This window comes from Heptranchias perlo, chromosome 11 (assembly GCF_035084215.1).
Source record: "Heptranchias perlo isolate sHepPer1 chromosome 11, sHepPer1.hap1, whole genome shotgun sequence".
Classification (NCBI taxonomy): domain Eukaryota; kingdom Metazoa; phylum Chordata; class Chondrichthyes; order Hexanchiformes; family Hexanchidae; genus Heptranchias; species Heptranchias perlo.
Window position 1 is genome coordinate 69,271,653 of NC_090335.1, and position 24,548 is coordinate 69,296,200.

General features: G+C 47.6%; 2 protein-coding genes across 2 annotated transcripts in view; both read left to right on the plus strand.

The window, feature by feature from the left end:
* LOC137326862 (uncharacterized) overlaps positions 1 to 24,548 on the plus strand; it is a 66,829-nt gene that overhangs the window by 29,339 nt on the left and 12,942 nt on the right. The gene's annotated exons all lie outside the window — the stretch shown is intronic.
* LOC137327526 (mucin-22-like) lies at positions 1,662 to 24,046 on the plus strand. The gene is made up of 8 exons (XM_067993428.1): positions 1,662 to 1,683; positions 2,979 to 3,091; positions 5,693 to 5,888; positions 7,938 to 9,243; positions 9,403 to 10,232; positions 11,775 to 12,032; positions 22,012 to 22,124; positions 23,774 to 24,046. The coding sequence occupies exons 1-8, from the start codon at positions 1,662 to 1,664 to the stop codon at positions 24,044 to 24,046; spliced, it is 3,111 nt and encodes a 1,036-aa protein (XP_067849529.1).

Here is a 24,548-nt window from a genome sequence, read left to right on the forward strand (position 1 = left end):
TTGGCATCATCGCCTAATATCACCAAATGTTCATTTCCAGCCTTACATCTCTTGGTGATTAATGGATGCCGACATGATAATAAACTATATTTGTTACACAATAGATTTAAAGGGACATCCTCATCCCAGAAATGTCTCAGGCAAGCATTTCTTGCAGTCTTTCACAAAAATGCAAAACGTGATGTGAATGTGGAATGCAATGATGCCACCTAACTTCAGCATCGCTTGTAAATTATATCAAGTGGATAATTGTACCTGTGGATGAAAGGCTTTAATTGTTTATTTTTCAAGTTTTCTCTGTTCTTCTTTCTTGATTTGTTCAGTCCACTTTGTACAGTCCCACAGGTGCTGGTAGCTGTCTGGTATCTCACCTAAGAGGCAATATTTCACATGAGCTTAGACAACAAAGGAGGAAACTTGTATGGCTCTGTAGCAGTGCAAACATGGGCTGCAAAATGAGGGCTACATAGTTGTCGTCGTGTCTCCATTGCCATGCCTGTTGCTCGCAAGCTGGGAGTGGAGCCTCACCAAATTACCCCACAAATGCCAATGGGGCATTTAATAGGAACAATATCACAGTCAAGCCGGCTCCTGTCTCACACATAGGGCATGATTTTATTGGGGAACAGGGAAAAATGCGGGGAGTGGTATGAAATTCCTTTTGGAAAACCCGGAAGTATGGGTTTCCCGGACAGCCGTACGATTTTGATATAAGGACATCTTTTTTTTTGTACGTTTCCCGCCCGACAGGCCAGCCTGATTGACAGACTGGCTATCAGTAGGACGGGAGAGCAGCCAGGGAGAGGACATGAACAGGTATGCGTTAGGTTGGGGGGGGGGGCGGTGGAACGGGTCATCTGGGGGGTGCATCAGGGGGCTCAGTCATCGGGAGGGGGCTCAGTCATCGGGAGGGGGCTCAGTCATCGGGTGGGGGCTCAGTCATCGGGTCATCATGGGGGGGGGCACAGGTCATCGGGGTGGGGCTCAGTCATGGTGGGCTCAGTCATTGGGGGGGGTTTCAGTCGTCGGGGGTCATTGGGGAGTCAGTCATCAGGGGGGTCGGGGTTGGTGGTCATCGTGGGCATCAGAGATCGTGGGGGGGTCGGAAATCGTGGCGGGGTCAGAGATCATGGGGGGATGGTGAAATTTTTTATTGACCAACTCGTCTGCTAAGAGCAGGTTGGTCGCCCGCACATCGTCCCGCCTTCCTTTAAAACCATAAGTGGGCTGGTTGGGGGTGGGTTTTAGATTTTTGAAACTTTTGTTTCCCTCCCACCCCCAACCCACCCGTTTCTTCAAGTTAAAATCACGGCCGTGCACTTTCCGAAGGAGTCACAATATAGAGATCAAGAGCTAGAAACCTGGCTGATTTTTCTCTATCTAGTTCAGGGGTGCTCTCCCAACTGAGATCAGATAACTCAACACGGACCAAGATTGGGATTTTTTGGCCATAATGCTTAGTAATGTACTAGGCAGTGCTTTTAGCCATTCGGCCATTAGAAAGATTCAAGGGTCTCATTTGATGACGTGTTTGTATTCCATTGACTCATCAAAGGAATTCAGGTTCAATATTGACTGAAATGTTCCATTTTTAACTTACAGACCCTAATACGTGTTTCGTAAATCAGACAAATATCTGTGCTTTGTCCGACTGCTTGACGATGACAGTCAGTGAATGCAACAGTAAGTACTTTACCTTCACTGATCTTTATCTGTGATGCAATCCAGGCTCTTTCCTACATCCATTCTAGTTGTCTCTGGCAAGTTTCCTGTGGCAACTTTAAATGCTTTAATTATATTTATATTACAAAATCATTATCACAACAACACTGGTGTAACACTTTGAATGTAACTTATTTCGCTTTCATTAACTCGAGCTCTTTATAAAGCTGAACTTGTCCACGACTTGAATATTGTTCTCATATCTAGAGAAGTTCTTCCAGCAACTCCTTGGATTCTGGGATCAAGTAAAAGCTTATAATCTGATAGGCTGTCCTCTCACCACTAGCCTTTCTGCTCAGTAGCTTTTCTTTAAATATTTTTGAAGAACAAGGGGACAAATTTCAAAAACCTAATTGAAATTACATTTATATTGGGTGTTTTATTTAAAGAGATTTTGTCAATGGTTCTCCTGTCCCCATTCCATAACTCTGGTGATAAATTGGCAGAACCCAAGTGGAATTACAGGGCCGGTGTGTTTGTGTGAGACGGTGAGAAAAATGACAGTGCACTAATTACACACCTGTTGTAGCTTTTGTTTTGTGTGCTATGAACTTGAGAAAAAGGTAGTTGGATTCTTTCCACATTCTAATTTGATTTTTTAGAAAGCGGTTGAATTTTGAAAGAAAATAAAGCCTCTTTAAGGGATATAGATAGGAAAGGAGGGGAGAAGGGTCAAGGAAACTGGCATAGAGAGGGTTGAGAGAGTTCGAGGACTGTGGGAGTTGAAGGAGAGGGGTTGAGAGAGAATAGAGATGAATATGAGCAAGAGGGTTGAGAGAAGGTGAGTTGACAGTGATAGCGAGGGTGAGTAGAGAGGAAGAGAAGGTTGTGTGAGTGATAGATTGTGAAAGATGGGAGTTGAGTGGGAGACAGCATTGAAACAAAGAGAGAGGAAGGGGAGAGAAGGGGATTGAGAAGGGGTATGTGAAGAGAATGGTGATTTGATGACACGTTTACATAAACACTTTTCATTATAAATATGGAATCAAGAGTTTAAAATGGAAATAAAAAAGGCCACAATTTATGACCTTAAAGTAGCGACTGAATTAAAAAGGACAAGGAGAGGGAAAAGAAGAGATTTTGTGACTTAAAAATGGGAATTGACTTACGTCTGCATGCCATGGTCTAATTATTCCCCCTGCCGTCTAATTCAGTTTCAACTGAAGCCTGCACTTAGTGTTGACTCTCCTTGTGCAATGCCACAGGTGATCGACTCGTAATGGTGAGTAATGATTAGTTGATTATTGTTTCCACAGACAAAAAAGCATTCAGAATGAAGGCAAGATTGAGATCCAGAGAATTCAGCAATGAGTTAAAAAATCCCAGCAGTGAAGCCTACAGGAACTTATCAGCCGAAATTACAAATGCAGTAAGTGAAATTACTTTTGAGTTTGTTCCTGTACTTAACAGAAAAATCCCCGTCACAATTGAATCGTAGACTCAGTGGGGGGTAATTTTGACTTTGGGCGGTAATTTGAAATGGGCAAATAGTGAATCAGCTGTCCGTTATACATCTCTCCTCATTTTCATGCCCGGGATCCAAAGTTGTAGTTTTTAAGAAAGACTTGCATTTATGATATAGCGCCTTCCACGACCTCAGGACGTCCCAAAGCGCTTTACAGCCCATGAAGTACTTCTGAAGCGTAGTCACTTTCTTCATTCTAATTTGATTTTTTAGAAAGCGGTTGAGTTTTGAAAGAAAACAAAGCTTCTTTAAGGGAAATAGATAGGAAGGGAGGGTAGAAGGGTCAAGGAAACGGGCATAGAGAGGGTTGAGAGTCTGAGGACTGTGGGAGTTGAGGGAGAGGGGTTTGAGAGAGAAAAGAGATGAATATGAGCAAGCGGGTTGACAGCAGGGGAGTTGAGAGTGATAGCGAGGGTGAGTAGAGAGGACGAGAAGGTTGTGAGAGTGATAGATTGTGAAAGATGGGAGTTGAGTGGGAGAAGGCATTGAAACAAAGAAAGAGGAAGGGGAGAGAACATAGGAAATGCGGCAGCCAATTTGCATACAGCAAGGTCTCACAAACAGCAATGTGATAATGACCAGATAATTTCTGCTAAAATTATGTTCAACAGATGTTGCAAAACTCAATCATAAAGAGGAAAGCACGGGGTTTCAGGCATGAAAAATAAAAAATTAGTATCCGCAAAGAAAATGTATTGATGATCCTTCATCAGAACTGGAAAAGAAAGGAGAGTAAACTCCTTTGTAGGACTGATCCAAATAAAGAGGAAAGGGGAGAACAGGAGGTTGGGGGTCACAAGTCAATAATGTTACCTACTTGTACAAAGTGCCAGGTCAAGGGTTTAAAAGCCTGTGGACAGATTAAGGAAGAAGTAAAAGTGTCAGGCGTGAAAGATAGCACCAGTTTTGAGCAGCAGGAAAAATGTTTGCATCTACAACAGCAAGGGTGTTAAATGTGGAAGTCCTTAAGCCACAAAACCCACAAGTGAGTGGCATTAAAAAGTTTGCTAAACTTCTGTCCATCTTTCCCTGACTGCAGCTGAGGATCCCTTTAATATATGCTCGGAATGGCCGCCTTCATAAGATCATAAGAACATAAGAAATAAGATTGGAGTAGGCCATCCAGCCCCTCGATCCTGCTCTGCCATTCAACAAGATCATGGCTGATCTACCACCTCAGTGCCATTTTCCTGCACGATCCCCATATCCCTGGATGCCTTTAATATCTAAAAATCTATTGATCTCTGTTTTGAATGTACTCAATGACTGAGTCTCCACAGCCCTCGGGGTAGAGAATTCCAAAGATTCACCAGCCTCTAAGTGGAGAAATTTCTCCTCATCTCAGTGCTAGATGGCCTACTTCTACTGCCCTTATTTGTTGAGCAGGAGCAGGAACTGGCAGTAATCTGGTGGGCAGGGACAAAAATGGCTTTGGGGATCATAACTACATCATCTGACTGTGATTAACGTACATTCATGAGGCTCGCTTCTGCTTCCAGTCGGACTTCCAGCTGCCTCGATTGAGGTCTGCCAGAGAATTGGAATGGGCGGGAACCAAGCAGTGAGTTAGAGCTTCAACCACTCGTGCTACTTTGGTCCCGTCATTGCCCCATTTTGAAGCGTAAATGGGATGGTAAAGATATGAAAATCACCGCCACTGTTCTGTAAACCAAGCAAGCTTGATTGATCAGGAAATTTGTTATGTTAAAGGAGCTTTGTTTGTGGTATAAATTGTATTGTAGATTGTAAGAACTTCAGAAGATGCTGGTGACACAGATGACGTGATTAATTTCTTACTGGCATTCCATTTCATCATCTAACAAACTGTACCTTTGATCATGAGTGATTGACAGCATTGTCTTCAAAGGTCACAAAACTGCAAATATCTGGGTTCTTCTTCAGTAGTCTTTAGTTCCGGTGTAAAGCAACTAACTTCTATGGGTCTTTGTAACTCACACCATCCATGTGTAGCATCTCATCCCAAGATCGACAAAAGAGAATCCTGTCTGTTTCTTGCTAGAAGTCTGGAAGAAGCCACTGACTGAAAAAGGGTGTATTAATCCCTTCATAGACTGGTTCTAATTCTCTCACTAATATTGGCTCAAATGGTGTCTCTCGAACTTACTGCTTCTATACATTTTTAATATCAGGAAAAGGACAATGGTCTGGTAGCAGGACATGTTTATGGCTTCTGAGCTGGTGTCTTCCAGGAAGCAACTTACTGTGATTGAGTCAATTGTTAAATCTGGGCTATGCCAATCTAATCACAGCAGAGAACTATGATGGAGGATTCAGTTCTTGAGATACTTGTACGCTTTGTGAACATGAGAATGGTGCTAGAATTGTAACAGTTGGGTGGGCCCAGCATTGCCAGTCTGAACATACTCAACATCACTAATGAGATGGGTGAGTGGATGAGTGGAGGTAGAAGACATTCTTAATGATGGTGACTGATGCCTTCATTATTATTGGAATTAAAATAATATTTGCGTTTATTCTTTTCAGGTTGTACAAACTGTACAAAGTAACCTGAACGATAACAGTTTTAATATCACCATCATTGGTTTTCAAAATGGAAGTGTGGTGATAAATTTCCTGGCTTTCCTGAGCAACGACTCAAATGTCACCACTGCCACCCTGCAAAGTGCTATTGGTGATGCAATCAAAGCAGTTGATAACCAAAGCTCCGTCACTGTAACAGGTAGGCATTCTTCGAAAGAAAGAACTTGCATTTATATGGTGTCTTTCACAACCTTAGGACATCCCAAGGTGCTAGACAGTCAATGAAATAAATCTGGTGCAATCACTATTGTAATGTAGGCAATCGCGGCAGCGATTTTGCGCACATTTTATTTAAAGGTCCCACAAACAGCATTGGGTTAATAACCAGATCATCTGTTTTAGTGATGTTGATTCAGAGATAAATATTGGCCAGGACACTGGGGAGAACTCCACTGCTCTTCTTCGAAATACATAAAAATACATAGAATTTACAGCACAGAAAGAGGCCATTCGGCCCAACAGGTCTGAGCCTCCTCCCACCCTTCTTCATCTGACCCCATCAACATTTCCTTCTATTCCTTTCTCCCTTATGTACTTATCTAGCTTCCCCTTAAATGCATCTACGCTAGTCGCCTCAACTATTCTTTGTGGTACTGAATTCCACATTCTAACCACTCTCGGGGTAAAGAGGCCTCTCCTGAATTCCCTATTGGATTTATTAGTGACTGTTTTATATTTATGTCCCCAGTTCTGGTCTCCCCCGCAATTGGAAACATCTTCTATGTCCACCCTATCAAATTTGAGCCATTTGGTGTTGTTTGGTTACCAGCTTCAGGGACTGAAAAGTAACAGTGCTGGATATGGAGCTCTATGTGCTCTCATACCAGGATCAGGTTTTTTGGCAACACTACGGCTATTAAATTGGTTGATCTCTGCGCTGGAATGGGTAGGCCCGAGGCTCACTCAATATTGGGCCTCGCGTCTCATTTGCATCAAACCAGCGAGCTGCAGACGCCTGCTGGGCATCCCCAGGCAGCTCACTGGCAAAAATCGTTTGAATTTAGGGCCGCTGTCGACGATGCAGGTAGGTCTTGCATGAGAGGGTTGATCAGGAGGGAGGGAGCGTCCGGGAGAGCGGGTCAAAGCAAGGATCAGGAGGGGGCTCAAGGCAGCAATCGGGAAGGAAGGCGAGTGGTGGCTAGCAGTTGCCCGTGGTATTAATGTGGAGCCTGGAGCAGCACTCACGGCTCCTTATTCAGGTAAGTATTTTTAAAAAACGTACCTTTCTGGTGGCGGCCTGCAGCAGTTCCTTTAAGGACTGCTGGTTAGGCCGCACCTGGACCTGGATTACCTGAACGTAGCCAGCCCAGCGCTGGCTGTGTTCAAGGCAAATCAATTTGATAAAGGAGGCATCGAACAGATGTTAGGCCCCTTATTGCTTATGCAAAGAACCCAACCCGTTTCAGGGGCGGGCCTTGGATGCCTCATTTAATGCCTATACCAACATGGTGGGCAGTGCACTGCTGGCTAAATATGAGCGTGGGTATGCTGCCCACCATTTTACTGGCATCATTCAATTTCTAGGCCATCTGTGGTTTGCTGATCAATTTCTCTGAATTTTGGCATTTTCATACAATAATAGAAAGAATGGGCATCATAGTTTATTTTTATCACTTCATTTAACTGTCTGGTGCTAACTGTGCCTTTCGTTATTTTGCCATTATGTACCTCAAGGTAGCAATGTATCAGTGGGTAGTGGCCAGTGTTTACTGGCGTGTGATTATCAGCCTGGTGATTTTCCTGTCCATTAAAATAACTGGGGGGGCATCACAGGCAGCTGAGTGAACACACAGAAAACACAATAATGTGGGAGTTAATTCAATTGGAAAAGTAATGGACATTGGCATTCATTCATTACTATTTATTATTCTGCCAACTTACATCTGGTACTCATTCATTCCCAATGCATTTGTTCCCTCGTGCCATACTCTTATTTTCCTGAAACCACCTAATCTCTGCCCTCTTGCCTCATGATTTTAACACACTAATATCCTTTGTGCTCATTTTCACCACAACTGAACTTTGCTTTCGTCAAATGGCAAGTGGTAACCTGCAATGCTGCCACTATTTGATGCAGTAAGTGGACACACATAGTGACTGGGTTATGGGTAGATATTAAAATAAAAACTTCAGAGCTATTTTACAAATGTGAGTGTTTAAAATTTTTTGTTTTTCATTTTTACTGCAGGTTCCACCACTTCTACTGTGATTCCCACCACCATTAACTCAACCAGTGCGGCTCCCACCACCACTTCCTCAACCAGTGCGGCTCCCACCACCACTTCCTCAACCAGTGCGGCTCCCATCACCACTTCCTCAACCAGTACGGCTCCCACCACCACTTCCTCAACCAGTACGACTCCCACCACCACTTCCTCAACCAGTACGACTCCCACCACCACTTCCTCAACCAGTGCGACTCCCACCACCACTTCCTCAACCAGTACGACTCCCACCACCACTTCCTCAACCAGTGCGGCTCCCACCACCACTTCCTCAACCAGTGCGGCTCCCACCACCACTTCCTCAACCAGTACGACTCCCACCACCACTTCCTCAACCAGTACGACTCCCACCACCACTTCCTCAACCAGTGCGACTCCCACCACCACTTCCTCAACCAGTACGACTCCCACCACCACTTCCTCAACCAGTGCGGCTCCCACCACCACTTCCTCAACCAGTGCGGCTCCCACCACCACTTCCTCAACCAGTGCGGCTCCCACCACCACTTCCTCCACCAGTGCGGCTCCCACCACCACTTCCTCCACCAGTGCGGCTCCCACCACCACTTCCTCCACCAGTGCGGCTCCCACCAGCACTTCCTCAACCAGTGCGGCTCCCACCACCACTTCCTCCACCAGTGCGGCTCCCACCACCACTTCCTCCACCAGTGCGGCTCCCACCAGCACTTCCTCAACCAGTGCGGCTCCCACCACCACTTCCTCAACCAGTACGGCTCCCACCACCACTTCCTCAACCAGTGCGGCTCCCACCACCACTTCCTCAACCAGTGCGGCTCCCACCACCACTTCCTCAACCAGTGCGGCTCCCACCACCACTTCCTCAACCAGTGCGGCTCCCACCACCACTTCCTCCACCAGTGCGGCTCCCACCAGCACTTCCTCAACCAGTGCGGCTCCCACCACCACTTCCTCAACCAGTGCGGCTCCCACCACCACTTCCTCAACCAGTGCGGCTCCCACCACCACTTCCTCAACCAGTGCGGCTCCCACCACCACTTCCTCAACCAGTGCGGCTCCCACCACCACTTCCTCAACCAGTGCGGCTCCCACCACCACTTCCTCCACCAGTGCGGCTCCCACCAGCACTTCCTCAACCAGTGCGGCTCCCACCACCACTTCCTCCACCAGTGCGGCTCCCACCACCACTTCCTCCACCAGTGCGGCTCCCACCACCACTTCCTCAACCAGTGCGGCTCCCACCACCACTTCCTCAACCAGTGCGGCTCCCACCACCACTTCCTCAACCAGTGCGGCTCCCACCATCACTTCCTCAACCAGTGCGGCTCCCACCAGCACTTCCTCCACCAGTGCGGCTCCCACCATCACTTCCTCAACCAGTGCGGCTCCCACCATCACTTCCTCAACCAGTGCGGCTCCCACCATCACTTCCTCAACCAGTGCGGCTCCCACCATCACTTCCTCCACCAGTGCGGCTCCCACCACCACTTCCTCAACCAGTGCGGCTCGCACCACCACTTCCTCAACCAGTGCGGCTCACACCACCACTTCCTCAACCAGTGCGGCTCACACCACCACTTCCTCAACCAGTGCGGCTCCCACCACCACTTCCTCAACCAGTACGGCTCACACCACCAGTTCCTCAACCAGTGCGGCTCCCACCACCACTTCCTCAACCAGTGCGGCTCCCACCACCACTTCCTCAACCAGTACGACTCCCACCACGACTTCCTCAACCCGTGCGGCTCCCACCACCACTTCCTCAACCAGTACGGCTCCCACCATCACTTCCTCAACCCGTGCGGCTCCCACCACCACTTCCTCAACCAGTACGGCTCGCACCACCACTTCCTCAACCAGTGCGGCTCCCATCACCACTTCCTCCACCAGTACGACTCCCACCACCACTTCCTCAACCAGTACGGCTCCCACCAGCACTTCCTCAACCAGTGCAGCTCCCACCACCACTTCCTCCACCAGTACGACTCCCACCACCACTTCCTCAACCAGTGCGGCTCCCACCACCACTTCCTCAACCAGTGCGGCTCCCACCACCACTTCCTCAACCAGTGCGGCTCCCACCACCACTTCCTCAACCAGTGCGGCTCCCACCACCACTTCCTCAACCAGTGCGGCTCGCACCACCACTTCCTCAACCAGTGCGGCTCCCACCACCACTTCCTCAACCAGTGCGGCTCCCACCACCACTTCCTCCACCAGTGCGGCTCCCACCACCACTTCCTCAACCAGTGCGGCTCCCACCACCACTTCCTCCACCAGTGCGGCTCCCACCACCAGTTCCTCAACCAGTGCGGCTCGCACCCCGAATGCTTCTGCCACAACCACCACCACCACCACACCAACCACACTGCCTCCCTCCACTACAGCTAATACCACAACACCTACCAGCATCCCTACCATCATCACCCCGACCATGTTACCTACCACCACCACTTATACCAACACCACACCTGGCACCACCATTCCTATCAACACCATTCCTAGCACCCCCACTCCTACCACCACCCCCACTCCTACCACCACCCCCACTCCTACCACCACCCCCACTCCTACCACCACCCCCACTCCTACCACCACCCCCACTCCTACCACCACCCCCACTCCTACCACCACCCCCACTCCTACCACCACCCCCACTCCTACCATCACCCCCACTCCTACCACCACCCCCACTCCTACCACCACCCCCACTCCTACCATCACCCCCACTCCTACCTCCACCCCCACTCCTACCACCACCCCCACTCCTACCACCACCCCCACTCCTACCACCACCCCCACTCCTACCACCACCCCCACTCCTACCACCACCCCCACTCCTACCACCACCCCCACTCCTACCACCACCCCCACTCCTACCACCACCCCCACTCCTACCACCACCCCCACTCCTACCACCACCCCCACTCCTACCACCACCCCCACTCCTACCACCACCCCCACTCCTACCACCACCCCCACTCCTACCACCACCCCCACTCCTACCACCACCCCCACTCCTACCACCACCCCCACTCCTACCACCACCCCCACTCCTACCACCACCCCCACTCCTACCACCACCCCCACTCCTACCACCACCCCCACTCCTACCACCACCCCCACTCCTAGCATTACCAACACAACTCCAACCACCACCACTCCTACTATCACAACCGCTCCCAGCACCACGACTCGTGGAGCATCCTGTGGTAAGTTGAATATTATGTGCTACAACAAAGCCAGAATATAATCACTCTCCGTGAATAACAGAGGAGACTTTATGTTGAAGAAGTTAATTCATTTGCTAACATTCTTGTTAATATAGATCATAGGACACCTGTAACTCAATGGCAGATCATTATAATAGGGGAGGAGTTCAGGTGAATCCATGAGAATAAAATGTGATTTTATTTTCAATCTTCCTACCTTTCTTTCTTGCTTTCATTTTTTCTTCCTTTCTCTGTCTCTTTCTTTCTCTCTTTCTTTCTTTCATTAGGCTTTCTCTTGCTGGAGATGGTCATTGCCTGCCACTTGTGTGCTGTGAATGTTACTTGCCACTTATCAGTCCAGGTCTTGCTGCATGTGGGCATGGAATGGTTCACCATTTTTCACCGTTATGACAGGAAAATTCACCACAGTGAATATTCTGAAACCCAACCCATTCATTGCTAAAGACACCATACAGTTATTCCTCTCCGATCCTTTCTCCCAGCAAATATCATGTAAAGGATGTCAATATTTTTAAAAGAGATCTGTTTAGGACGGCAATGATTAAGATTCTGATGCTTGATAATAAACATAATCTTTTTCTTTTGCAGAACCACTGAAGTTCCTGCGTATTAATTTGATAAAAGTGGAAAGTGAAGCAATTTCCATTACCTGGGATACTAACGATGCATTCAAACAGCCTCGTTTCAATGTCACTATCTTCGCAGAGAACGTTGCAGTGAATAAAACTCAAACTGAGCAAAAAGCTGCAGAATTTCGGAATCTCCAGCCTGACCTTGTATTTCAGATTTTAATATCCACAATTACTTGTGGTCAGCAGCAGACAATTACAACGAAGGTCAGAACAGGTATGTTTGATGAATAAAACTTTGCTTGCTCACATTGCATGTAAAGCACAAAACAGGCCATTCAGTCTAACTGGTGCGGCCACAACTGCAGCCTCAGGGCAGGGCAAGGACAGCATTGCCTGTGGCTGCGAAGGTCACCGTGGCGCTGAATTTCTGCGGCTCGGTCATTTCAGGCCTCTGCTGGCGAAATGTGCAACATCTCGCAGTATGCAGTGCACTGCTGCAAAAGGGAGGTCACAGACGCCCTGTACGAGATGAGGAACAGATTCATCACCTTCCCTCTTGACAGACAAGCAGAATGAGTGAGCACGGGGGTTTGCTTCCATTGCTGGCTTCCCCATGGTGCAGGGTGCCATTGACTGCATGCACATTGCCCTGCGTGCCCTACATATTAACTCTGCCATCTTCGTCGATCGAAAGGGCTTCCTCTCCCTGAACGTGCAGCTGGTGTGCGACCACATACATCAAATCATGGAGGTCGATGCCCGCTGCCCTGGGAGCAGTCACGACGCCTTCATCATGCGGCAGTCCAATGTGCCAACTATCTTTCACCCGCCTTGGCAAGTCAAAGGCTGGGCAACGAGGGCTATCGCTTCACGCCGTAACTCTTGACTCTGGTCAGGAACCCACGCACACGTGCACAACAGGCCTATAATGAGAGCCATGCTGCCACACACAACATGGTGGAGCACACCATTGGCCTCCTCAAACAACACTTTCGCTGGAGGAGCCCTGCAGCGCTCTGCTGAGTGGGTGGGCAGATTTGTGGTGGTATGCTGCATGCTGCACAACCTCGCCATCATAAGAACATAAGAAATTGGAGCAGGAGTAGGCCAATCGGCCCCTTGAGCCTGCTCCGCCATTCAATAAGATCATGGCTGATCTGATCCCAACCACAAATCTAAAGAACACAAGAAGTAGGAGCAGGACCCGGCCACACAGCCCCTGGGCCCTCTCTGCCACCCACAGGGCATTGACCGATCCGAACTCAGCTTCATGTCCAATTTCCTGCCTGCTCCCCATAACCCCTAATTCCCTTCACTTCTAGGAAACTGTCTATTTCTGTTTTAAATTTATCTAATGATGTAGCTTCCACAGCTTCCTGGGGCAGCAAATTCCACAGACCTACCACCCTCTGAGTGAAGAAGTTTCTCCTCATCTCAGTTTTGAAAGAGCAGCCCCTTATTCTAAGATTATGCCCCCTAGTTCTAGTTTCACCCATCTTTGGGAACATCCTTACTGCATCCACCCGATCAAGCCCCTTCACAATCTTATATGTTTCAATAAGATCGCCTCTCATTCTTCTGAACTCCAATGAGTAGAGTCCCAATCTACTCAACCTCTCCTCATATGTCCGCCCCCTCATCCCCGGGATTAACTGAGTGAACCTTCTTTGTACTGCCTCGAGAGCAAGTATGTCTTTTCTTAAGTATGGAGACCAAAACTGCATGCAGTATTCCAGGTGCGGTCTCACCAATACCCTATATAACTGCAGCAATACATCCCTGTTTTTATATTCTATCCCCCTAGCAATAAAAGCCAACATTCCGTTGGCTTTCTTGATCACCTGCTGCACCTGCATACCAACTTTTTGATTTTCTTGCACTAGGACCCCCAGATCCCTTTGTACTGCAGTACTTTCCAGTCTCTCGCCATTAAGAAAATAACTTGCTCTCTGATTTTTCCTGCCAAAGTGCATAACCTCACATTTTCCAATATTATATTGCATCTGCCAAATCTCCGCCCACTCACCCAGCCTGTCTATATCCCCCTGCAGGTTTTTTATGTCCTCATCACTCTCTACTTTCCCTCCCATCTTTGTATCATCTGCAAATTTTGATATGTTGCACTCGGTCCCCTCCTCCAAATCGTTAATATAGATTGTAAAGAGTTGGGGACCCAGCACCGACCCCTGTGGAACACCACTGGTTACTGGTTGCCAGTCCGAAAATGAACCATTTATCCCAACTCTCTGCTTCCTGTTCGATAACCAATCCTCCACCCATGCCAGAATGTTACCCCCAATCCCGTGATTTTTTATCTTAAGTAATAATCTTTTATGTGGCACCTTGTCGAATGCCTTCTGGAAGTCTAAATACACTATGTCCACTGGTTCCCCTTTATCCACCCTGTACGTTATATCCTCAAAGAACTCAAGCAAATTTGTCAGACATGACTTCCCCTTCATAAAGCCATGCTGACTTTGTCCTATTAAATTATGCTTATCTAAATGTTCCGTTACTGTCTCCTTAATAATAGACTCCAAAATTTTACCCACCACAGATGTTAAACTAACTGACTTATAATTTCCAGCCTTCTGCCTACTACCCTTTTTAAATAACAGTATTACATTAGCAGTTTTCCAATCTGCCGGGACCTCTCCTGAGTCCAGGGAATTTTGGAAAACTATCACCAAAGCATCCACAATCCCTACTGCCACTTCCCTCAAGACCCTAGGATGTAAGCCATCAGGTCCAGGGGATTTATCCGCTTTGAGTCCCATTATTTTACTGAATACCATCTCCTGAGTGATTTTAATCGTATTTAGCTCCTCCCCCCGTAGAGTCCCCTGTTTGTCCAGTGTTGGGATATTCTTAGTGTCCTCTACTGTAAAGACTGAAACAAAATATTTGTTCAGCATTTTTGCCATCTCCATGTTTCCCACCATTAATTTCCCGGTCTCATCCTCTAAGGGACCTACGTTTGCCTTAGCCACCCTTTTTCTTTTTATATAACTATAGAAACTCTTGCTATCTGATTTTATATTTTTTGCTAATTTCTTTTCATAATCTAACTTCCCTTTCTTAATCAATCCTTTAGTTACTTTTTGCTGTCTTTTGAAGAATTCCCAATCTTCTATCCTCCCACTAAGTTTGGCTACCTTATATGTCCTTGTTTTTAGTCGGATACTATCCTTGATTTCTTTACTTAGCCACGGATGGCTGTCATTTCTTTTACACCCTTTTTTCCTCAGTGGAATATATTTATTTTGAAAGTTGTAAAATAACTCCCTAAATGAACACCACTGCTCATGTACCGTCTTACCCTTTAATCTATTTTCCCAGTCCACTTTAATCAATTCCGCTCTCATACCATCATAGTCTCCTTTATTCAAGCTCAGTACGCTTGTTTGAGAATCAACCTTCTCACCCTCTAATTGGATATGGAATTCAACCATGTTGTGGTCGCTCGTTCCAACGGGATCCTTAACTAGGACATTATTAATTAATCCTGACTCATTACACAGGACCAGGTCCAAGGTTGCCTGCCCCCTAGTAGGATCAGTTACATACTGCTCAAGAAATCCATCCCTGATGCACTCAATGAACTCGTCCTCAAGGCTGCTCTGCCCAATTTGATTTGTCCAGTTAATATGATAATTAAAATCCCCCATAATTATAGCTGTTCCCTTATTACATGCCCCCGAGGGACCAGCCTTTGCCACCAATGGTCGGAGAAGATCCTGAGCCAGAGGTGGTGGAGGAGGCTGAGGGGGAGGAGGAGGAGGAAGAGGGTGAGGAGCCGGAGAGGAAGCGGAGGAAGATGCAAGGGTGCACGAGGGATCACACGCCTTGTCTGTAAGGACTCTGCGTGCTCGCCTGATTCGTGCCCACTATCAATAATGTCAACTACATCCCCCAACTCATCAATAGTCCTACATTCCCCACCTTTCTGCTCCCACAGACAATCAAATCGCCCTCCATCTGATTCCACATTGGTTACCCACTCCGCTCATCGTACAAAAAAACGCACCACCAAATGCAAATTCAAAGTCACATTTATCAATGAATAAATGAAATTATGGAAACAGAACAGAACTATTCACCCTTGTGCATTCCCTTAGTGCCTGTTGTTCGTGTGCCTTTACCTATCCTCGTGCTCCTACGAGGTGTTTCCCCAGTGGCTGGAGCATGGGTGGTGGGTGGTTGCTGGCCTTCAATGGAGGAGTGTGCAGATGGCCTTGGAGGACAATCTCGAGCAGCTCTGGGCCAGGAGGGCCCGGCTTCAGACTGCACCATCTCAGCATGGTCTGCAGCAGTGTGGCCTGGCTGGCCAATAGGGAACAACTAGGGCACTGGCGGTGTATCGTGTTGGAGCAGGAATGCTGTCGTCCTGAGAGAGGACTGCAGGTCCGACTGCCATGGCGCCTCTGCCACTCTCCTGGGGCGGTGCCTCAGCAGGTGGTCAGCTGGAGAATGGATTGCTGGAGTGCTGTGACGCCCTGGAAGCCCCGTTCCACAGTGGTCCCCAGAGACATGATTGCAGCAGTCTGAGCTTCCATTGCAGCAGTCTGAGCAGCAACCATAGCTTGCAGACCTTTGATGACATTGGTTTGTACTGCAACGGAAGCCGCAACATTGGCCATCAGACGCTGCATCATGGTGGTTTCCACAGGTGGGCTGATGAAGGTGACCACCCGTTCCATGTTGGAAAGGATGGGCTCCAAGCTCTGCACAAAGCCCTGTGCCAAGTTGGAGCTGGACTCCTCCATGTCCCTTGTCATTGTGTGCAGGCTTTCTGGCAGGTTTTCTAGTGCCCCAAGCATTTGGTGGTGTACGCCCATCAGCGTCTTCTGTCACCTGGCCCATCGAAGTCCTCATCTGACCTCTCTGCAGCAGAACCAGTGAGCGACCTGGCCCTCCGGCAAGCTGGCACCTGCAGTAGCCACTCCCCCCGCCCCGGCTCCTGTGCACTTGTGCCCGGTGTCTCACCACGTGCAGATCCCTCCTCTTAATTAGCCTGTAAACGACGCGCAGTGTCAGTCTCTGAGCTGGTGGAAACTAGTGTCAGATCGAGTGACGGTGTGGCTTCAGTGTCCCCCTCCTCCTCCTCCTCCTCGGATGCTACCGCCACCTGTTCTTGGGTATCTGCAATGACATAGGGAAACAGGTTGAGTTGTGGCAGAGGACAGTGTGTCAGAGAGTATCCTCCAAGATGGGCTCGATTTTCAAAGTAAAAAACGGATGGTTTGGGGGTGGGGGAGCATTAAAAATTGCCACCATTTCAGACCCACCTCCAACCTGCCCATTTCTGGTTTTCATGGGGGCGGGACCAGGGGTGGGAGGCCAACCCGCTCCCAGGAGGCGAGACAGGCCTTAAAACCTTTCAAGGAGGCTTCAGGCCTCCATTTTTAGCTAATTCCCCATTTCAACCCCGGGGGGCCAGGATTCCTGGGCCTTCTGTTTTACGCCTCGTGAAAGGAGGTGAGAAGGCCCGAGACTGCAAGTAAGTGCGTAAAAAGGCACAGCTTGTGGGGCCGGAGGAGCAGGAGTGCTTCCCCCAGGCCCAACAAGCCTACCTGCACCAACCCCCACCCCACCCTGATCACGGACCACCGACCCCGACCCCATTTCTCCTCTCCGACCTCCGAGTCCGATCCCAATCCTCCGACCCTGATCCCCAACCATGATCCTCCTCCTCCGACCCCCGACTCCGATGCTCCGACCCCAATCGTCCCCCTCCGACCCCCGACCTCGATCCTCCTCCATCGATCCCGATCCTCCGATGCCCGACCCTCGCCCTCAACGCTCGTGGACCTCCGCGATGACCCCTCTCCTCGTGACTGACCCCCAATCCCATCCCCCATGACTCGCGACCCCCGTGCCCACCTATGGCCACATAAGCCTCTTGCCCACCCATGCCCTTTGCCCACCCGTGTCCCTTGCCAAACTATGCCCCTTGACCACCAGTGCCCCATGCCCCCGTGCTCACCCATGTTCCCCCATGCCCCCCCCCCCCCAATCCATGCAAACAAAGACTTACCTGAAGACGTCCTCTCCCTGGCAGGTCTCCTGTCCGACTGAGACTAGCCTGTCAATCAGCTAGTCAGTCGGACGGGAAACCGACAAAAAAAAATTAAGAGGTCCTTAAGTCAAAATCGTAAGGACATCCAGGAAACCCGTACTAATGGATTTCCTGACCTAAAATTGATCCCCCCACCACCTTCCCGGCTCTGTGTCAAAATTGAGCCCGATGTGTGAGTCATGTGCCTGTCGTGATCGAACAGCTGCCAGTGTTTGTGACCTGTGAGTGGTGGTTGTGTGGCCTGCAAGTGTGGTACTATGTGTGGGTGAGATGCAGCATGCCAAGTGCAGCATTGCGTATGGATGGGCAGTGTTTGTCGGTGAGGGGGTGATGGTGGGTGTGACGCGTGGAGCAGTGGTGCAGTTGGTAGGATGTGGCACTTGACATTTGCATTCACACACTTTGACCATTTGTGTCAAATCATTGAACTTCTTTCGGCACTGCACCCACGTGCATGGTACCATGCTCCTGGCATTCACGTCCTGCGCCACAGCCTGCCAATGCCTGCGGAGCTGCAGCCTGGAGGGTCTCCTGCCACCCTATGGGTACATGTTGGTCTCCTTTCATCCATCCCTTCCACCAGGGCCTCCAGTGTATCATCCGAGAAGTGTGGGGCCCTCTGTCGGCCGGTCCTGCCATTCTTGCGACCATCTTTCCCTCCTCCTAGGGGACTGTGCATGTCCAATTTAAAATGTGCACTAGCATCTTTAAGAGGTGCAGGCTGCTGATGATGTGCGCTGAGCACGCCCCATTTCCGGCTTCCTCATTCTCCGTGCAGCCTCTCAGCAGCGCGGGTAGCACTCGCTGCACGGAGATCATAGTTAATGAGGTGGAGGAGTGTGAAATATTGGATGGGATAAACATAGAGAGGAAGTATTAAGGGGTTTAGCATTTTTGAAAGTAGATAAATTGCCAGGCCCGGATGAAATGAATCCCAGGCTGTTGAGAGAAGCAAGGGAGGAAACAGTGGAGGCTCTGACCATAATTTTCCAATTCTCACTGGATACAAGCGTGGTGCCGGAGGATTGGAGGGCTGCTAACATTGTACCGTTGTTTAAAAAGGGAGGAAGAGATAGACCGAGTAATTGTAGGCCAGTCAGTCTAACCTCGGTGGTGGGCAAATTATTGGAATCAATTCTGAGGAACAGCATATATCGTCATTTAGGAAGGCACGGGTTAATCAAGGACAGTCAGCATGGATTTGTTAAGGGAAGGTCGTGTCTGACTAACTTGGTTGAATTTTTTGAGGTGGTAACAAGGAGGGTCAATGAGGATAACGCATTTGATGCAGTCTACATGGATTTTAGCAAGGCTTTTGACAAGGCCCCACATGACAGACTGGTCAAAAAAGTAAAAGCCCATAGGACCCAAGGGAAAGAGGCTAGTTGGATCCAAAATTGGCTCAGTGGGAGGAAGCAAAGAGTAAAGGTTGATGTTTTTGCGACTGGAAGGTTGTTTCCAGTGGGGTTCCGCAAGGCTCAGTACTAGGTCCCTTGCTTTTTGTGATATATATTAATGATTTGGACTTAAATGTGTAATGCTTGATCAAGAAGTTTGCAGATAATACAAAAATTGGCCGTGTGGTTATTAGTGAGGAGGAAAGCTGCAGACTGCAGGAAGATATCAATGGACTGGTCAGGTGGGCAGAAAAGTGGCAAATGGAATTCAATCCAGAGAAGTGTGAGGTAATGCATTTGGGGAGGGCAAACAAGGCAAGGGAGAGCACAATAAATCAGAGGATGCTGAGAGGTGTAGAGGAACAAAGGGACCTTGGAGTGCATATCCACAGATCCCTGAAGGTAGCAGGACAGGTAGATAAAGTGGTTAAAGAGGCATACAGGACACTTTCCTTTAGTAGCTGAGGCATAGAATGTAAGAGCAGGGAGATTATGCTAGAACTGTACAAAACATTGGTTAGGCCACAGCTTGAGTACTGCTTACAGTTCTGGTCACCACATTACAGGAAAGTTGTGATTGCACTAGAGAGGGTACAGAGGAGATTTACGAGGATGTTGCCAGGGCTGGAGAATTTTAGCTATGTGGAAAGATTAGATAGGCTGGGGTTGTTTTCATTGGAACAAAGGAGGCTGAGGGGAGATTTAATTGAGGTGTCTAAAATTATGACGGGACTAGATACAGTGGATAGGGGGTACCTAATTCCCTTAGCAGAGGTGTCAGTGACCAGGGGGCATAGATTTAAAGTAATTGGTAGAAGGATTAGAGGGGAGCTGAGGAGAAATGTTTTCACCCAGAGGGTGGTGGGGGTCTGGAATTCACTGCCTGAAAGGGTGGTAGAGGCAGAAACACACAACTCATTTAAAAAGTACTTGGATGTGCACTTGAAGTGCTGTAACCTACAGGACTACGGACCAAGTGCTGGAAAGTGGGATTAAGCAGGATAGCTCCTTTTCGGCTGGCACAGACACAATGGGCAAAATGGCCTCCTTCTGTGCTGTAACATTCTGTGAGTCTATGATTCTATGATTATGTTGACCCCATCAAACTCTTTCATAATAATAAAGACCTCTGTCACATTACCTCAGTCGACTCCTTTCTGGAGAAAAGAGCTCCAGCCTGTTCACTCTTTCCTGACAGGCATGAGTTCTCAGTTCTGGTATCATCCTTGTAAATCTTTTATCACCTTCTCCAGTGCCTCTATATCCTCATCACAGCACATCCTTCCTAAACATGAGCTGTGAAAATGGAGGAGTCAACAGGTAGCAAGCTTTAGGAACAACACCTCATCATTTCTCTGAAGCACTCTGGTAGCTCTCTGGTCTGATCATTGACTTTAGACACCAGACTTCAGCAAAATCGTCCACTTCCTTTACAGCAAGGATGGTGGGAACTTGGGAGTGGATCTGTTGGTGCTCAAGGACGGGACAAGACGGGCTGGCATTTTAGATAGGATGGGTCAGTGTTTTGAATGGGAGGAGAACCTCTGTCAGAACACAGGGCTGGGAGGGGGAAGATTGAGCCCTCCCTGTTGACCTGTTCTTACCTTCATCGGAGCTGGTGGACCCGCTGTACTTCATGATCACACCTGTTTTAATTTCATACCTGGTCCTCAGGTTTTCCATCTCTCTCAATTTTTTCCCATTTAACGCAGGCCTCTCACTTCCTTATTTATTTTCATGTCCTTTATCTATTATTTCTTTACTGATTCTATTACTTGATTGAGATGATACGTCATTCCATTGGCACTTCCACCCTGGGGTCGATTTTAACCTACACGACTGGCGGAAACGGGGAGGGTGGGCAGTTAAAAACCAGCAGCTTATTTACCCGCCTGGAACTCGAACCTTTCCCACCGTCTCTGATACTAATCTGCAGGGTTCTAACAGGCTGTGCTGACATCCAGCGTTGAAATAGTGGAGGCTGTATTTGCTTCATATCAATACGTTTTTCATGCACGTTATGGGCAAACACATGTCACATTGCTGGGCCTGCCCTCTGGGAAAGGGAGGGAGGACAGGAGCACATCGGAGCACTTTTCCAACCCATCCGCTCAGATACGCCGGTAAACTGGTGGGAAGGTGCCAGAAAGTCCGAGCTGCAGTAACCCCGATACGAACTCGGGAGAGGGTTAGCGGCGTCTGGAGGGGGGAGGTGGATAGCGGCACGCCCGTGTGACAGTCCCAGCGTGAGTCCCGGGCCATTTAACCTCCCGGGGCCTCACCTGCGTGTTTAATGTGGGACTCCCGCCCCAACCCAGTGGAAATCACAAGGTGGCTGCAAGGTGGGACCGCGATCTCAGGTGACGGGGCCACGGCCGAGGACCCGAGTTAACGGTCCCCGGCATTAAGGTGGGTGGGAGGGCATTGTGGCCAGGGGAGATTGGTGGAGCAGGGGAAGCCCCAGGTTTTCTTGTGGGGCTGCGGCTCCACATGGCCCACAAGGAAAACCAAAAAATTTAAAGTACTTATCTTTCCACTTCCCCACTTTCCACCGCTTCCCAAAACCCGGCAGTTAAAATGGCAGTGGGAGGGGGCACGGTGAGAACAGAGCAGTAAGTACTTCACCGTTGTTTTAACTCCCCACACGCATTCTTCTCATTGGGAGCGGGAGGTTAATATCGGGACTAATGTCTCTATTTCCATTTCAAACTAGAACTGCGTCAAATTTACGATTCAGGTTTTACTCAAGAAGTAACATTTTTTTCTACTTTCCAAAGTTGCCGCGGTGGTGGAAGTGTCGACAAGAATTACAAATGTGGAATTCACATCGGATTTTGAAGATAAAAACAGCCAGAAATACAAAGACTTTGTAAAGAATTTCACAGCCGAAGTAAGTCACTCTTGCCTGTGGAGGGAAAAGAGTCAGGGGACAGATTGGAGAGAAAAACATAGACCGTAGCATATGTATGTTTTTGCAAAAAAGGTTACATGGAAAGCTACTTTTTCTCCTTGTGAGATTTCAAAGTACCTTGTACTCATTGTAGATGGCGAGTGTTTGAACACTGACCAACTGTGCTCACAGACCATCGTTCTCCTCTACCTGATGCCTTTTTAAATATCTGTTTGGAAAACAATCAATATACAGTGATAGCAATGGTTAAATCATGGACATTCTGGAAGATCTTAACCTTCCCACCATAACCTACCCACAGAGCACATATTGTTCAATTAAAATGGGAAATTGAAAGAAAGGAAAATAGACACAACTAGGCATAATTATATAAGGAATGTGAATGATTAGATATTACAGTACTTGGCTAGTAAATATCTATTCAAATGCTAATGCATCTTTATTTATACTTAACAGAAAAGATTCCCTCCCAGTTGCTGACTATTGTACAGTATGAACAATGCATGTGTTAACATGTATGCCATTCCTCTGTTTATTTAAAATGATTGTAAACAATTTTACAACACCAAGTTATAGTCCAGCAATTTTATTTTAAATTCACAAGCTTTCGGAGGCTTCCTCCTTGTTCAACGTTCCAACGTTCCAACAACGTTCACCTGAGGAAGGAGGAAGCCGCCGAAAGCTTGTGAATTTAAAATAAAATTGCTGGACTATAACTTGGTGTTGTAAAATTGTTTACAATTGTCAACCCCAGTCCATCACTGGCATCTCCACATCATATTTAAAATGAATCATGGAAATGCTGACTCATTTACTGGAGCTTTCTGCTGTAATCTAATTTCCTTGCTCTTCCTTCTAATGAATTGGTGACATTCACATCGTTCACCTGACGAAGGAGGAAGCCTCCGAAAGCTTGTGAATTTAAAATAAAATTGCTGGACTATAACTTGGTGTTGTAAAATTGTTTACAATTCTAATGAATTAGTATCTTTGTTATTATCGAAGAATTTCATATGTAAGTATTTTGTATGTGACCAATATTGTGCAGCATGATTTCAGCTGAGGGGATTCATTCAACCCCCAACGACTAAAAGTTCTTACGTGAATAATCACCTTGAGCATGCATTTGTCAAATGGGGTCCAGCCATCAAATGGGGTCCAGCCATCAAATGGTTACCATCATTGTTGCGTGCTGAAATCCTGAACCGAGGGAAGAAAAATATTTCCGTTTATGTTGCACATTATCACAACTCTCAAATACTTCACACACAATAAATTACAGTAACTCTTATTTTATAGGCAAGCACAGCATCAGCCACTTTGCACATAGTAAGATCAAGCAACAGACTTAATCCAGTGAAGCAGCACTGAGACGAATAATCATTTAATCTGGTCTTGTTCTTTGGCTATGAAAAGCAAGACTAGTGCCACTTGATTGCAGCTGGCTATTAGGAGAGCTAGCCCCCTCCTCACCCCATATCCACAGATAGCCTTTGATTAAGGTTAGATGCGGGTAACCTTGTCTTATTGAAATGTGTAATATGAAGACCATTTTAGCGATGCTCATGTTCTGTGGGGAAAAAAATTGAACAAATCTCAGAAGTGGATTTCTGTTTCTTGCATTCCAGTTGGAAAAAGGACTTACAGCAGATGTCCGGGATTTAATCAGGCGTGGGAAAATGAGAATCATTGTCACATCCATTGAACAAGGTAGCCTGATTGTAAAGTTTAGTGTGACGACATCAACAAACGTGAATGTCACTGTATCTGATATCAAAGAATCGCTTACGGAATCTTTAAACAACACGCAACAGTTCGCTGTAGACCTTCAAAACACAACCATTTCAGGTAAGGAATTCCACAACAAGCATTTCAACCACTGGCCTCAGGGGACTTGGTAAAATTCTCTAAGAATTGAGAAAGGCCAAAGATTATCCTGCAGGTGCCACTAAAGATTAAAAAGAACAGAAGGGAGACAAGGCTGAATCATGAAGTGGATAAGTGATTCCAAACTTGGGTTTTAAAAGAAGAGTTTAGGAAGACTGGGGAATTGAAGGAGTTCAAAAGCCCAAGGGTAACAGAATAGAATTCTGACTCACTGCACTATCCAATTCCTGGGCCATCTGCCCATGCTGTTCAGAGACCATTCTATATTAATAGTTTCCAACCATTTGGAGATGACATTTACATTGGAGTAAAGTAAGGAAAGAGGAGTCTTCAAATACTTCTAAACTGGTGAAATTCAAATTAAGTCAATTTTCTAACCCCGATCTGCGCTTATCATTACAGACAGAGACAGCTGCCAACCAGGGCTGAATGACTGTTCAGGTAATGGAACGTGTATAAGATTAAATGCAACTTACACCTGTCAGTGTAATGCTGGGTTCACAGACACAAGCCCCA

What these genes read in the sequence shown, in the direction of transcription:
- LOC137327526 (XM_067993428.1), top strand. Translation starts at nt 1,662, where the DNA reads ATGACAGTCAGTGAATGCAACA. An exon ending in GACAGTCAGTGAATGCAACA is followed by an intron (nt 1,684 to 2,978) that starts GTAAGTACTTTA and finishes TTGTTTCCACAG; the next exon opens with ACAAAAAAGCATTCAGAATG. An exon ending in AAGCTCCGTCACTGTAACAG is followed by an intron (nt 5,889 to 7,937) that starts GTAGGCATTCTT and finishes TTTTTACTGCAG; the next exon opens with GTTCCACCACTTCTACTGTG.